General features: G+C 38.8%; 2 protein-coding genes across 2 annotated transcripts; one reads left to right on the forward strand and one right to left on the reverse strand.

Annotated features, from left to right (window-relative positions):
- The first annotated feature begins 456 nt into the window (after nucleotides 1-456).
- On the forward strand, nucleotides 457-2815 carry Cyp4g1 (Cytochrome P450 4g1). Its single transcript, XM_068283693.1, has one exon. The coding sequence runs from the start codon at nucleotides 573-575 to the stop codon at nucleotides 2241-2243; it is 1671 nt and encodes a 556-aa protein (XP_068139794.1). The 5' UTR covers nucleotides 457-572; the 3' UTR covers nucleotides 2244-2815.
- A 9228-nt stretch (nucleotides 2816-12043) lies between these two features.
- On the reverse strand, nucleotides 12044-14092 carry ase (asense). Its single transcript, XM_068298843.1, has 3 exons — nucleotides 13589-14092; nucleotides 12717-13546; nucleotides 12044-12505 (listed from the first exon to the last, which is right to left on the reverse strand). Exons 1-3 carry the CDS (start codon nucleotides 14090-14092, stop codon nucleotides 12148-12150), a joined length of 1692 nt encoding a protein of 563 aa, XP_068154944.1. The 3' UTR covers nucleotides 12044-12147.
- Between the last annotated feature and the right edge of the window lie 1368 nt (nucleotides 14093-15460).

Consider the following 15460-nt stretch of genomic DNA (forward strand, 5'->3'; position numbering starts at 1 on the left):
CTTCCTTTTGTCTCTTGATGAAATTGAATTTAATGAAAAGCGAAAGCAAAACAAGAAGATCACCCACTTCCGGCAGGTAAACGAAAGGATAATCAGAGAGAGAGAGAGCGCAGGAGAACAGGTAGAGTAGTCCTGTTTTGCATATACATATGGGCATCCTGCGGAAGTACTCTTTTTGCTTTTTTTTCATCTTTTCTTTCTGTTTTCAGTTGTTGTTGTATGGGCCACAACAACAAGTGGCTCTGTCTCTGTCACTGTCTCTATGCCTTTGATTGTCTCTATATATCTCAAAGGTCGTTGTAAAAAGTGTACGACGTGACTTTGCTTTAGCGAGATTTGGTTTGCAAATAACCAAACGAATACGCTTGACTTGACGGGGTCTCGAGTCTACGGAGTCCAAGGCATTGGGTCTTTTTGTGGGGCCATAAAATTGAGCACACACCTGAGTGGGCTCCACAGTTGATTCCGGGAGGTGCTCAGCGATAGACATAGAAAAGAAAAATCGAAAAACGAAAACAAATTGAACTTGACTTTACAAATTTGTGTAACGAAGCCGAAGCAAGACGACGACGATGACACTGGAAACGGTGCAACAGGCAGCTACTGCAGCTGGTGCTGCTAGCGGCGGAGTCCTTGGATTGGGTCCACTACTAACCACACTGGTGGGCGTAGTTGTGGCCGCAGCCTTGTACGAATATTGGCATAGAAATAGTCGGGAATACCGCATGGTTAGCAATATACCAAGTCCGCCGGGATTACCGTTGTTGGGTCAGGCTCATTTGGCTGCTGGTCTCAGCAATGCCGAGATCATGTCCGTTGGCATGGGCTATCTCAATAAATATGGTGAGACAGTCAAGGCCTGGCTGGGACATGTGCTGCTCGTCTTTCTGACCAATCCCAATGACATTGAGCTCATACTGAGCGGACATCAGCACTTGACCAAGGCCGAGGAATATCGCTACTTTAAGCCCTGGTTCGGTGATGGCCTGCTCATCAGTAATGGCCATCATTGGCGTCATCATCGCAAGATGATTGCCCCGACTTTCCATCAGAGCATTTTGAAGAGTTTTGTGCCCACATTTGTCGATCACTCAAAGAATGTGGTCGCTCGCATGGATCTGGAGGCGGGCAAATCGTTCGATGTCCATGATTATATGTCACAGACCACTGTCGATATTTTGCTTTCAACGGCCATGGGTGTGAAGAAGCTGCCCGAGGGCAATAAGAGCTTCGAGTATGCCCAGGCTGTGGTCGATATGTGCGACATCATACATAAGCGCCAGATTAAGTTGCTCTATCGCTTGGATTCCATTTACAAGTTCACCAAGTTGCGTGAGAAGGGTGACAAGATGATGAACATCATTCTGGGCATGACCAGCAAGGTGGTTAAGGATCGTAAGGAGAATTTCCAGGCCGATACACGTGCCATCATTGAGGAGGAGCTAACCAAACCGGTGGCAACCAGTCCCTCAACCAAGAAGGAGGGTTTGCGCGATGACTTGGACGACATCGATGAGAATGATGTGGGTGCCAAGCGTCGCTTAGCTCTGCTCGACGCCATGGTGGAAATGGCCAAGAATCCCGACATCGAATGGAATGAAAAGGATATCATCGATGAGGTCAATACAATTATGTTCGAGGGCCATGATACCACCTCGGCTGGTTCCAGTTTTGCCCTCTGCATGATGGGCATCCATAAGCACATCCAGGATCGTGTCTTTGCCGAACAGAAGGCCATCTTTGGTGATAATATGCAACGTGATTGCACATTTGCCGATGCCATGGAAATGAAATACCTGGAGCGTGTGATTCTCGAGACATTGCGTTTGTATCCACCAGTACCGTTGATTGCTCGTCGCCTGGATCATGATCTGAAGTTGGCCAGCGGTCCGTACACTGTGCCCAAGGGCACCACCGTTATTGTCCTGCAATATTGTGTGCATCGTCGTCCTGATATCTACCCGAATCCAACCACCTTCGATCCTGATAACTTCTTGCCCGAACGCATGGCCAATAGGCATTATTATGCCTTCATCCCGTTCAGTGCTGGACCACGCAGTTGTGTGGGTCGCAAATATGCCATGCTCAAGCTGAAGGTTCTACTCTCAACGATTGTTCGCAACTATATTATCCATTCCACCGACACGGAGGCGGACTTTAAGCTGCAAGCCGATATTATCCTTAAATTGGAGAACGGTTTCAATATTTCGCTGGAGAAACGCAAATATCCCACTGTTGCCTAATCTGCTTTGTATTCGCAATTCGACATAAATTCCAAACTATTTCCACCCTCCTCCCCCACCAAGACCCCCATATCTTTACTACCTTTCCCCCTTCCCCCTATCCAAAGATCCTCCTCTCCTATATATCCCATAGATACAGATATCGATTCCGATTCCGAGAAAATCCCCCCCAATCCCAAAAACAAAAAAAAAAAAAAAGTCAGCCAGAGAGTCAAACAATTTAATTATTTCTTTTCTGCTTATTTTCATTTTATTTGTTCCCTATATTAATTATTATGCCTAACTTTTATTTTATTATTTTGCTTCCTTTTTTTTTTCTCTTTGTTCGTGGTATAAGCGCGGGTGGTGTCCTTATATCTCTATGATTATATATTGTTTTCATATCTTTTGTTTATTTGCTTTCGTTTTTTTTTTCTTCTTGTGTCTAATTGTTTAGCAAGTAGTGTAACCCTTTTTTTTTTTTTCGTCTATTGTAGTATTTATTAAGTCACATGGTTTAATATGAAACCCAAAAACTATGAAAAATATATGACAAACGCAAAGGCAGCCAAAAGAGTTGCTAAAAATGTAAACCGATTACTTTTTATGGGCCAACTGAACTGGGTAAAATGCTTCTAAAGTAGATTCAATTATCTCTGAGATTCACCTCGATCAGACGACTATATCATATGGCTTTCATGGGGTTATGATCTTGGACTTGGACCAAGGGAAGAGAGAACTAGGCCAACTGAACTGGGTAAAATGCTTCTAAAGTAGATTCAATTATCTCTGAGAATCACCTCGATCAGATGACTTTATCATATGGCTTTCATGGGGTTATGATCTTGGACTTGGACCAAGGGAAGAGAGAACTAGGCCAACTGAACTGGGTAAAATGCTTCTAAAGTAGATTCAATTATCTCTGAGATTCACCTCGATCAGACGACTATATCATATGGCTTTCATGGAGTTATGTTCTTGGACGACTATATCTTATGGCTTTTAACAAGATCAACGTTTATTTAACAATTTGCCACTTAAGTTTAAAAATAATAATAGATTTATTCATTATTTCTTTTGTAGAACCCTAAAACAATTTGTAAACCTGGAAACCTTTTAAACCAATCAAAATATCTTCAATTCTAAAGCATATAAGTTTATATTCTACATACTTTTCATAAGAATTTGAAACTATATAACAACTTAATGATATAGAATAGAAAAATAGAAAAAACCCTTCGAGAATCTTTTATCTTAGATGAATAACTTTGTTATTTCTTAAGTAATTATCATAATAATTTAAATATGTGAGCATTTAACACTTATAAATGATTATACCAAAGAGATCAAAGAGATCGGACTTCTATATCGTCTGACTAAAAGGTTTTCTTTCCCATAAAAACAAATTGGATTAGTATTTTCTCTCTAGTGTCAAAATACAGAAGTTCTTTGTTTAAAAACTCTAAAAATAATATGGAAACTAGTTTAAAATCAATTTTAAAAATAAAACTTTTAAATTTATAAGTTGTTTTATGGAAATTTGGCATAACTTATTTACTTTTCCAATTTTAAAATGAATATTTCTTGCTTATGTTTGAAATCGAAACTCATATTTTGAAATATTTTTTCGTCTTACTTAGTTTATATATTGTTTAATGTTAGTTTGTATTGTTTAATGTTAGTTTGTATATTGTTTAATGTTTTTAAAACATTTTGACAATATAAAAAACTGATTAAAATGCAAATATTATAAATCAAATGGATACATTTATATGTACAACAAAAGTTAAGCCAAATATCCAAAAGAATTGAAAGTAAAATGTAAATTAGTTTTTGTAAAGAACTTATGAAACATTATTTTAAAAAAGGTTTGTTAAACATATTTCAGAATAGTTTTTAAGGATCTGGCAAAACTAGTTTATAAATGATGATAACATCGAAAAGAACATGGCATTAACATTTTATATTTTTGAAATCCAAGTACTAAAATAGCTCATCCCATTCCAAATCGAAAAGTTAAGGAACTTACTTAGTACTTACTTTTTCTTTGGCAACAATTTCAATAACATTTTTTTCTGGCTTTGCTTTAGCATCTTCTATCATCGGTTAACTGTGTTAATGTGCTGTTCTTTGGCCAAAAAAAAAAAAAAAAAAAATATGCTTACAAACTTAAGGCCAATGTCAAAATATTGAATATGAATTGAGAATTTGCTGTCCTTCGAATCGAGTAGAAATCATATTTGTTAGCATTATGCAATCGGCGTAATCAAAAAACCAGCAAAAGCGACCTTTCGCTAACTTAAGTTGACACCTCATTTAAGGGTTTGCCTTCGAATGATATAAAAACCTAAGGCGATTATTGAGAGATCGAGACCAGAGACCGGAGACTGAGTGACAAATGCAAATGCCATTGTTATAGAATCGACAGCAGTTTATTCCCCGATCAGCAGAAAAAAAAGAGAATTTATGCATTGGCCAGGAAGACCAGAGAGAGAGAGAGAAAAAAAAACAACGAAATATTAAAAAAAATTAAATTGATTTACTTATATTTTTTTTTTTTTTTTTTGCTATTCACCTCTTTCACCTAACGCGGCGGCCTTTCGGAGAGTCGGCTTTCACTTTTTTTTTATTTTATTTGAAAATAAATTTGATCAAAGGAAATTTTTAGGGAATATCTATTTTCATTTCATTGCGATCGTATTACGAAACGAAACGGAAATCCTTTCGGTTTCTTTTGCATTTTGCGTTAGCAAACCAACCGATAAGCGATGCTTAACAAGATTAATGAAGGGGGTGCCTAGTTGTTTGAAAGGACACGCAGGTCCTAGAAGACACACACACACACACACACACGCACACTCGTACACCTTGTCGTGTCGTGCCGCCAAACGTTTTTGTTTGGTCATTGTCCTTTTTGCGCTTAGAACGCCGTCGGCTACGGTTACCAATTTATTTTATATTCAATATCCGAAATGTATATCCTATTTCGTCCTGTACCTGTTCCTTTTTTTTTCATTTTTTATTTTCGGATGCTGTGAGCCGGAAGTTTGTACATTCGTTTTGGTTTTTTATTGCATTTTGCGGCAAAAAATGAAAACCCTTTTCCAATTAGTATCAAACACGGGTCTTCGAATGTTCTTTTCCTTTCCTTTTTTTTTTTTTTTTTTTAGGACATTTTGCAATAAAATAGAAATCTTTACAACTTGAAACCAAATGTGCTCCATTAGCGAAGAGATCCTATCAAAGAGCTGGTCAGACTTTTGAAGATCTTTTCTCTTATACCTTGAAGGTTTACTAAGTAATGAAAAGATAACATTACTTTCAAGAAAGTAATTCAGAACATAAGATTCTCTCTTTGAAATGTTCATTTGAATATGTTCAGTTTTAAGTTTATATAAATCAAAATGAAATCAAAGGCCTTTAAATATCATTACAAAATCATAGAAAATTATAAAGAGATGACTATGAACTTACTATCCATTGATCTCTATGATGGGGCGAGGCCTTAAAAGTGTCAATATGGCTCAGCTCATTTGGAAAATGAAAAATTCTAGAGGATCAATGAAAAAGAAAAGCTTTGGGGTCTAGTAACTAGTGACTTAACGCTCATCTTTTAAAATGTCATGAGGTTTTCATATTATCAGTTTTAGGCTTATATCATTCATGCTGACATCTCATATTATTGAGATCTTTCATTGTTCTCTGGATAAACGTTCAAAAAAACATTCAGTTTGAATTGATCAACAGCCGATTCATGTTTACAGGTTCTTTAAAAGAGAAAGCAATTGAAAAATTGAAATGAAATCAAAATGGATTTTTGAATCTGCAAAAATAGTTTTGAAACTTTCACCAAAAAAAGGATGTTTTCCTGTGACAGATATTAACTATGTAGAAACTGAAATCATTCAATTTTGGAATATGAAAAATAATACGAATTTTGTGAAAAAATTGCTATAAAATTTATGAAATAAAAGAACCTAAGCTAAAGCCGAAAAAAAAACCCTTAAGATACATAATATAGATAAAGATGAGGATTTCGTTTAATTGAAATCGATCATTTGTATGAAGTTTTCCTTTCCTTAGGTCTTGACTTGAACAATTAGTTTAAAAAAATGTTTAGTTTGATTTTGGATTGAGATGTTTCCGGACAATGTGTGAGAACACTTTGCTTGTTGAAGCAACCGAGACATTGTGCTAGATTCCCTGAAGGACTCTCTATACGGGACCCCACACACATAAATTGGTTTTTGTCCTGGATACCATTATGGAATGGAGTAAGAGTTTTCTAGAATATGTGAATGAACTCGCCACACACACAGAGCGTAAGTGACTGCCAAAATAGTCACAATTAAAGGACAACTCAATCAATGCGAATTGGCAAACGATGCCTGGAGAGTTTTTATTTTGATTTTTTTTCGTACGATTGTGCAAAAGAATAAGAAAAAGTGTCAAAATTTCCTATTTTTGTATTCTTATTTTGTATTTTTGGCTGGTCATGGAGACAATTGTGTGAGTTGATGACTCAATGTTGAGCTGCTTAGGCCACCACCCTGGGTGCATCAGTCAAAACAAGTAACAGACACACACAGAGAGATAGAGAGAGAGAGAGAGAGAGGGAGAAATTAAGAAAATGTCCTGGAAAACATGTGCATCCAGACCTAAAGGGGGGAGAGAGAAATAGAATCAGCAACAGATGTTGTCCTTATGCCCTCGTGTTTTCCTTGGAGCTATGCAAATGATTAGGTACTAGAATTCATTTTATGAATGAATTCCGTATGCTCTCAATACTTTGTTTCAGTTTACATGAATGTAAATCGAAAAACGAGTTCAGGGCTAAGCGGATTTTGCCAAAAACCAAAAGAAGAAGAAAAAGTGTTAACCTGCTGCCTTGGTCTACTGATGACCTGCGGTTTAAGCGCTTAAGGACTTAGGTCATAAAGCGCACACTTAAGTGCCTTATTGTTAGCTGAAGTGCAGCCACTGAGTACATGATCCTGAGGACGTCTAAGACTTTAAAACTTGAGTATTTTCAGCTTAGGCTCTCTGTGGTTAATTGACATTTAAAAATAATAAGAGTAAAACGTAAATCTTCAAGAGGTAAACCAAAAATAAGGTTTAACTCTTGGCCAGGGTTAAGTGTATCACAGAGCGACGAGACGAACGACACGGGGTTTAGGCCAACTGAATGAAAAATCACTGAGAACAAAGACTCAGCAGTTTACCAGATATCGAACAATCAATATGCAAAAATCACTTTAAAACATTTCCAAACGAACTCTAGATATAGAAAAATAAACTAAAGATTACTTGAACTCTTTGTGGCTATGTACTTAATACCTTTCTTTTTGTGTCTAAAATCTTGTTGAACTTTTTATACCATACACCCATAGGGTGAAATGGTATATTAAAGTCGCCAAAATGTATGTAACAGGCAGAAGGAAGCTTCTCCGACCCTATAAAGTATATATATTCTTGATCAGGATGAATAGCCGAGTCGATCTAGCCATGTCCGTCTGTCCGTCCGTCCGTCCGTCCGTCCGTCCGTCCGTCCGTCCGTCCGTCCGTCCGTCCGTCCGTCCGTCCGTATGAACACGCAGATCTCGGAGACTATAAGAGCTAGAGCCACCAAATTTGGTATGTATACTCGTGTAGTATGCACATGTTCAGAGTTAATTGGAATTTCGGCCACGCCCCCTTACGCCCCCAGGAATCACATAAAACTGTTTTTCTTAAAAAGTATAACAGCTAGAGACATCAAATTTGGTTTATATACTCGTTTAGTTGGCGCGCAGAAACTAATTGTTTAAACTTTTTGCCACGCCCCCTTCCGCCCCCGGAATTTACATAAAACTGATTTTCTTAAAAACTATGACAGCTACCGACATCAAATTTGGTATGCAGACTAGTTTAATAGACGCGCAGAAACTGGCTATTTAAAAATTTTGCCACGCCCACTTCCGCCCCCCGCAAATCAAACAAAACTGATTTTATCAAAAACAAACAAAGCTAAAGTCACCAAATTTAGTATGTATACTGGCTTAGTATTCGCGCAGAGTATATATATTTTCATATTTTGCCACGCCCACTTCCGCCTCCATAATTAAGAAAAAACCGATTTTCTCCTGTAGTTTTTTGACTATCGCATTCAAATTCGGCAGACTAATTAATCTTATCTATTTCTACAAAACTACCAAATTTTTGAAATCGGACTAGAAACATGCAAAATATGCGTATGAACGTATTTTACTACGCGGTCCACAAGGCCAGAATTGGCCGTTGGCTAGTAGCGGCGCTAGAGTGCTCGTGTGTTCGTAGAGTGAGCGAGATAGCACATACTATGAAACATGTAAAAACAATTTAATAGACATACATATGTACATTTGGTTTTCGAAATTTAAAAAAATTTGTTTCACCTGGTGTATGGTATACCCGAGTCGACGAGTCGACTTACTTGCTTCATTTAACCTTAAAATTGTCTGATTCAAAATTTGACCCTTATATTAACTTGTAAAGATTGTGGGGACATGAGGCTAAGATTAAAGCTACTTCTCGTCGATCTCATTGAGATCATTTTTGTTATAGATCAGTTCATCTTGAAACTTCATTGATAAATTAAAACTTAAGCATTCACCTTGATCATTAATGATCAATGATCGATACGCTGTGTGTTTGTTTTCTTCTTTTCTCCTTTTTATTTTCCAACTTCAACGGCATGAGATGAGAGAAGCACCTGGCCCTGAATCCAGAATTCTGACTGGCTTTGGCTTTGGTGTGTGTGTGTGTAATGCAATATGCCCAGACGACTGGAGTAACCAAGAAGCAAAATGATCATGAGCACACGCTCAATGAACACATTGAGCAAAGTTGTGTAGGTGGAGTATCAGGAGGGAGGGGACTGACATGGGGTAGGGGGTTAATAATAATGAGTTATTACATGAAATGATTTATGAATATTCAATGGTGACATGTGCGCCCTTGCTCTGCGGCTACAGGGGCGTGACCCCGACCCCATGCGTATATACCTAAATAACTGTACCAACTGTGAAACGTAATCAGAACAACGGGAATTCTGAATTAAAAAGGAGCACAGCAACAGAGCACCCAAGGCAAAGCACCCTAAATCGCGCGTGTGTGTGTGTAACCAAATATAGCCAGAGAAGGACGAGATCAGAATCAGGATCAGGAGCCATAAGCCTTTACCCCCATCGACATTACAGAGCGAAGAGCAAAGAAGGCAGAAATAACGGAGTTTGAAATTGATTTTTTGACAAGCGGCAAAAGAACCACGAAATGAAAGAAAGACAAAAATCGTATGAAATACGAGATTATACAGAAATCGAAGGTGTATGTACCTATAAAAGGGCGTGTCACATTACCTGGTCTCGTTATTAATAAGCATAACGGTGCAAAAATAATAAAAAAAAAAAACGAAGTCTAACAACAGAAAGAAGACCAATGGAAAAGAGGTCCTTTGGATTTTCACTCATAACGGCACGGCACCCACAAAACACACACACACACACGCACACTGAGTGAGGGAACGAGCCTAGACAAACACACCTGGACCTGGGATTCGGGCTACTGACAAAACGGTGGGGTAGGAGGCGCTACGGTTCCGATTCCTAATGCCAATACTCACACTCCTATTACAGCATAGCAGATGCTTGGTCCTTGGTCTTGGGTTTTTGGCCTGCTCCTACATCAACTACCCCTCCTCCTTTGAAACACCAACATCCATTCCAATCACCGACTTCAGTTTACCAAAGTGTTTTTGTCCCGTTTCCCATTATCAATTGATTTTCTTTGAGCATGTCTCTTGAAATGTATGTATGTGTGTGTGTGTGTGTTTGGCAATTTTGCATCATTTTTCTTGGCGGGGTTTTCCTTCAGACATCTGCCCCAGGTAGGACACAAGACACGGTCTTGGACCCTTGGACAAGACAATGAAGGACATTCTACGATGCATACAATTAGCTGAAATCTTTGCCATCAAGAAAAATGAAAATATTTTGCATTATCTATAGATAGATGTATATGTAAATGATTCATCTATTATAGCCTTGTACGACTACAGTTACTAATAAATACTTTTTAATTACCTTAGAATGAATTCAAAATGTATGTACACTGCGGGTCATTAGGTTAGTACCCACATTTACACTCTCTGTTAATGTTAAATGATTTCTAGATTATTTAGATCAATTTGGGTTCAAAAAACGTCTTGAACTAACAACTTAAAGGATAACTTTTCAGTGAATCTTCAATAACCAAGTCAGACAAACTCCTTAGGCTCTTTTAGTCTCTGAAGGTGATCTGTAATAATCCAAATTGTACTTATTCCAGATCTAAACTAAAGAATATTGTTAAGAAAAAGAAAAAGCAAGCATTTGAAGCCCAAGATCATTAAAATTATCTACTAAGTAAAAGTTCCATTCATGTCATCTAAAGTGAATTAAGTCTTTCCCAATTTACCTATCAACTGAAACGTTCTGATGATATCAGAAACTCATCAAAGGATATGTTTTCTCAACTATTCTTGCCTAATATATGTATGTAAGTAAGGGATTTCATTTCCCTTCTTTGCGGTTGCCACATCAAATATGTGTGTATGTACTACTTTGATTTCAATCTACTTTTCTTAATTACTTATGCCTGTCTATTAAAAATATGTGGAAACCGTTACAAAAAGGGAAAAAAACTAAACACTTGCAAGCATTCCCATTGGCATATTCCCACGTTGTACATGTAAATGGAAGGATATACATAGTTTAGTTGTGTTTTTTTTTTGGGAACGTTTGGGCAACGTGTTGGGACTGTCATTTATCAGGACATGGAATAAACGCTACTTCATTTGAATAAAAACGCAAGCGGTTCGCTCAAGCGCAGTGCCTTACCAGCTCATGGCGGGTATACACACACACCCATAGATATTAGTTCAAAGGATATGTGTGTGTGTGTGTGTAGTTGTTTCCCTACACTTTTTACCCCACTTTGGTTATGCAAATGTTGTCATATTGCCGAGTGTGAGTCTGTGAGTCCTTAGGGTACCTTCTGCATGCTTGGCCGCCTATGAAAATGTACATGATATGCTGATTTTGTATTTCAGTCCTTGATACTAATGGCAGGACGACAGACGGTAGACGATCGACCGCCATAAGGACCATAAACGAAATAACTGCATAGCATAGTTTGTAACTCTATTTAATGACTAAGCATGTTTGAAATCTTATTTTCACATCCTTAGAGCGAAAATTGTCAGGAGCGTCCTTTGAACATCTCTTCAAAAACTTTATTCACTAGGCCATTAGGCTTAAAGTAAGTTGAATAAAATCCTTCCGAATCAAAAAGAAGACTTAATATTCTTATCATTTCAAGTTCACCTTCTCCCACAAATAGTTTTAAAATGCTTGTTATCTTTTGTCTCTTTCACACGCTTGGTATTTTTGTATTTAAGATGATTTTCAGATGATTTATGTTATGTTGCTTTGATTTGGCCAATTTTGACAAATTCGCTAGGTATATCGAAAAGAAACTGAAATACAAAGTTTCCAGTAAATTGGTCAAAAAATAAGAAAGTATTTGGCATAGAAACAGACAGATAAAGCTGAAAATAAGTTTCAAAAGATGACAAATACAAAGTAGAGTTTCTCAAATTTCTATATATATATATTTTCAACATCCGATATTAACATATAATTTTTCTTTAACCTATCAAAAAAAAAAAAATTGAGAATCTTAAGAGCTAAGCAAAAAAAAAAAGGGAAATTCTTAACTCTACAATGATGATGGGGGGATGGGGGATCGGCTTGGGATGGGCTGGGATTGATACAATTGATTTTGGTCAATAGATTTTGGTTGATATCACTTAGTAAATGGAGGACTCTCACGCTCCCGTTCTCGTTCTCTCTTTCTCACTGTCTATCTCTCACATAAGCACCGCCGCGGAGGTCGATGTTGGTGTGGATGTTCCCGTATTGTTTACTCTTTCGCCACCGCCATCCGATTTGGGTGTATGGGCCTCCCACCAATCAATTGCATCGATCATACTCTCATCGGATAGACAGCCACCGACTGTGTTAGTTGTTGTATTATGGGTTTGATCATGGAGCATGTCATTGAATTCCTTTTTGAAACTTGGTAAACTGACAACAACATTGTCGTAGAAGCTAACAACTGGCTCCTGATCATAGAAGGCGGGCAATATGGGGGGAACAGAGTAATTCATGTTGTTGTTGTTGTTGGCGTTGTTGTGGCTGATGGTTTTCGATTGAGCTGGTGTATTCCTGTTTGATCAGTTGTTGTTGTTGCTGTTGTTGTTGTTGTTGAGCGGCACACGCCTGCAATAAGAGTTCATTAGCAACGGCGACAGGTGAAACTGCACTCGTTTCTGTTGTTTCTGGTGGTTGATGCATTGATGAACTGCTGCTACGTTGCATTTGGATGGGGGATGTGCAGGGACTACTTATTGCTCTTGCCGTTGCTGCTGACGCTGACGTTGCTCCTGGCACGGGCGATCGCGATAAGGTTGAGTTGAATTTTACACATTCACCGTTTTCGTTGTCATTCCCAATTGCAGCTGCAGGACCAGGACCAGGACCGGCACCAGCACCAGCACCAGTACCGGTACCGGTACCATTGCTCAGGCAATTTGTGTCAATTAAGGCATCCACTAAACTCTGACTGTCGACTGTAAGCAGCTGATAGGTATTTGTGCCAGGTATACGGACATATTGCAAACCATTCAATGTAGTCAAATTGGGTAAAAGATCCATGGGCGATGGATTATTTGTAGCCATTGTCGGTTCATTGCTAGCTGCTCCAACTGCTCCTCCAACAATTCCATTGTTGACTGCTAGCGTTGGTTCATCCAATTCATAGTTACTCATCGAATCATCGAACTGCTCATCCAGCCCATCGAATTCATCTTTGATAAACATGAAACTATCATCACCACTCGATGAGCTGTTTGAATGAAAGCCACCGCCAATGGGTGGGAAATCGAAACCCAATAAACGTTCCAAACTGCGTATATATTCGACGGCCATGCGTAATGTTTCCACTTTGGATAGCTTCTTGCTGGCACCACGACCCGCACCTTGGGCCTCGAATGCCTCGGATACCTCTTCGGGTATACGTTCACGTAGAGCGGCAAAACCATTATTGACCTGCTTAACTCGATTCCTTTCGCGCGCATTTCTTCTGGCCACTGCCTGAGGTAAGGGTAGACCCTTACGGCCAGGAGTGCCCATTGTGGTTGTTGTTGTTGTTGGTGTTGATGTTGTTGTTGTTATTGTTCTTGCTAGTAACTTTTTGGCTCCCAATTGCTCCAATAGATTAACAGTGCCCTTAGTTATTAAAGGCTTCACCGTCGTTTGCCTCTCCTTGGCCTGAGAATTCTTTTTGGTTAGTTTTGTACGTTTTCCCGCCACATTTGCCGCCTTGTTGGCATTTTGTTCATTTTGAAATTTGGTCGTCTCACCCAATGGCCGTTTACGTCCGATTGTGGTGCTGGCGGTGCTCGAATTCAAATTGGTGGTGTTCACTGTTGTCGTTGTGGTGGATACTGCTGCTGCACTGTGTACGGCTCCAAGCATTCCGAAATCCTTAATTTTTCTTATTATCGTATTCTGATTGGCAATGTGCTGTTGCAGCGAGTTGGCTCCACTTTCGCTCAAGACATTGTGTACGGTGATCTTGGCAAATGATTTGCTAGCTCCACCACCAATACTGCCCGCACCACCCAGCGGGGTGACCGCTGACTTAGTGGAAGTATTCTCTTTGCCTTGGGCAGCTCCACTTCCTCCTGCTGCGCCCCCATTCTGCAGGTTTGTGGGCGATGGCGGTGATGGGCTGAAACTAAGTGCAGCCATTTGTACAAGGATTTGGAATAAATCTTTCAGTGGCCTCCTCACTGGCTAGGATGTGGTGTCTCTGTGTGTGAGTGTGTGTGTATGTTGTTTGCCGGGCGAATGTTCGTTGGCAACTGCTACAGAACGTTGTGGCGGCCTGATGACTGGTGATCCTGGCGGTAGGACAGCTGCTTGAGTTCTGTTTCTGTTTCTGTGTGTCGCGTGCCTGAAATGTCATGGAGCGTTGACGTTGGCAGCGCTGCCAACGGAAATGACTTCGTTGACTGATGGCGCACACAATGGAAAAAATATAACGTATCCTTCGGTATCCTTGGCAGCGCCTGCGTTGCCTGCCGCTTATGTAAAACATAATGAAATAAAAACATACTCGCACACACACACACACTCACACACATCGCTCAGTCAGACAGAGGCCTGACTTTTCATCCCCTAGGTAAAATACATAATGTATATACTAGATATTGGGTGCTTGGTGTTCCCTCGATCAAGCAAGCATACACCTCAGTCAGTTGGCTTTTGGGAAAACTAACATCTGATCACATTATGGGTCTCCTCCACCTCCTCCTTCTCGTCTCTCCTGATCTCTGATACATAGGGGTGGGTTTCCTTCTACCCAGGTTTCTATATACTCCTTAATCGAGTTGGTACTTTTTACATAACATATAACGAACGAACGCATCGTGTGTTTATATACCGCCCCTTTTTTCTTTTTTTTTTCTCATTTCGTTTTTGTGTGCCATATATAACCATAATACTTATGCTAGAACATGGTAAGCTTTGCCGTGCCAGCAGCAGCAGAAGCAGCAAACTGAAGCAGCGGCAGCAACGGCGACTGCGCTGCAGTAGCAATAGAAGGCACCTTGGTTCCCACACCCATAGATCACCCAAGTGTTGGGAAGTTTCTAGAAAGAACCAAAAAAAACTTGAGAAAACTTTACAGATCTGTTCTATATATCTTCAAGATAAATTCAAATCTATTTAGTTTACTTATTGGATTTTCTTTTAAGATTTCTTTTCAAGAATTTCAAGAGGGTTTAAAATTATTCATAATACTGTCATTAGAATCCATTAGAATCATAAAACCAACCTTTCAATATTCACTACTTAAAAGATCTTTAACTGGATTCTTGGATTCTTTGATACAATTGGTTCTGTAGAACTGATTCTACATTATATAAACTGATTCTACATCTAGTCTTCTTGGATCCTAGTTTTGAAAGATTGATTAGGAACTTTTGAGTCCTATCAAAATTTAAACTTTTTCATAAATTGTTAAAAAATTTCTGGTTTTGTCATGGTTTTATTTGAAAATATAAAGATCAAATTGGTTTTATATAGTTTTCTTATTGTGAATATTTATATTGTTTT

Source organism: Drosophila tropicalis, unplaced genomic scaffold (assembly GCF_018151085.1).
Source record: "Drosophila tropicalis isolate 14030-0801.00 unplaced genomic scaffold, ASM1815108v1 contig_158, whole genome shotgun sequence".
NCBI classification, from domain to species: Eukaryota; Metazoa; Arthropoda; class Insecta; order Diptera; family Drosophilidae; genus Drosophila; species Drosophila tropicalis.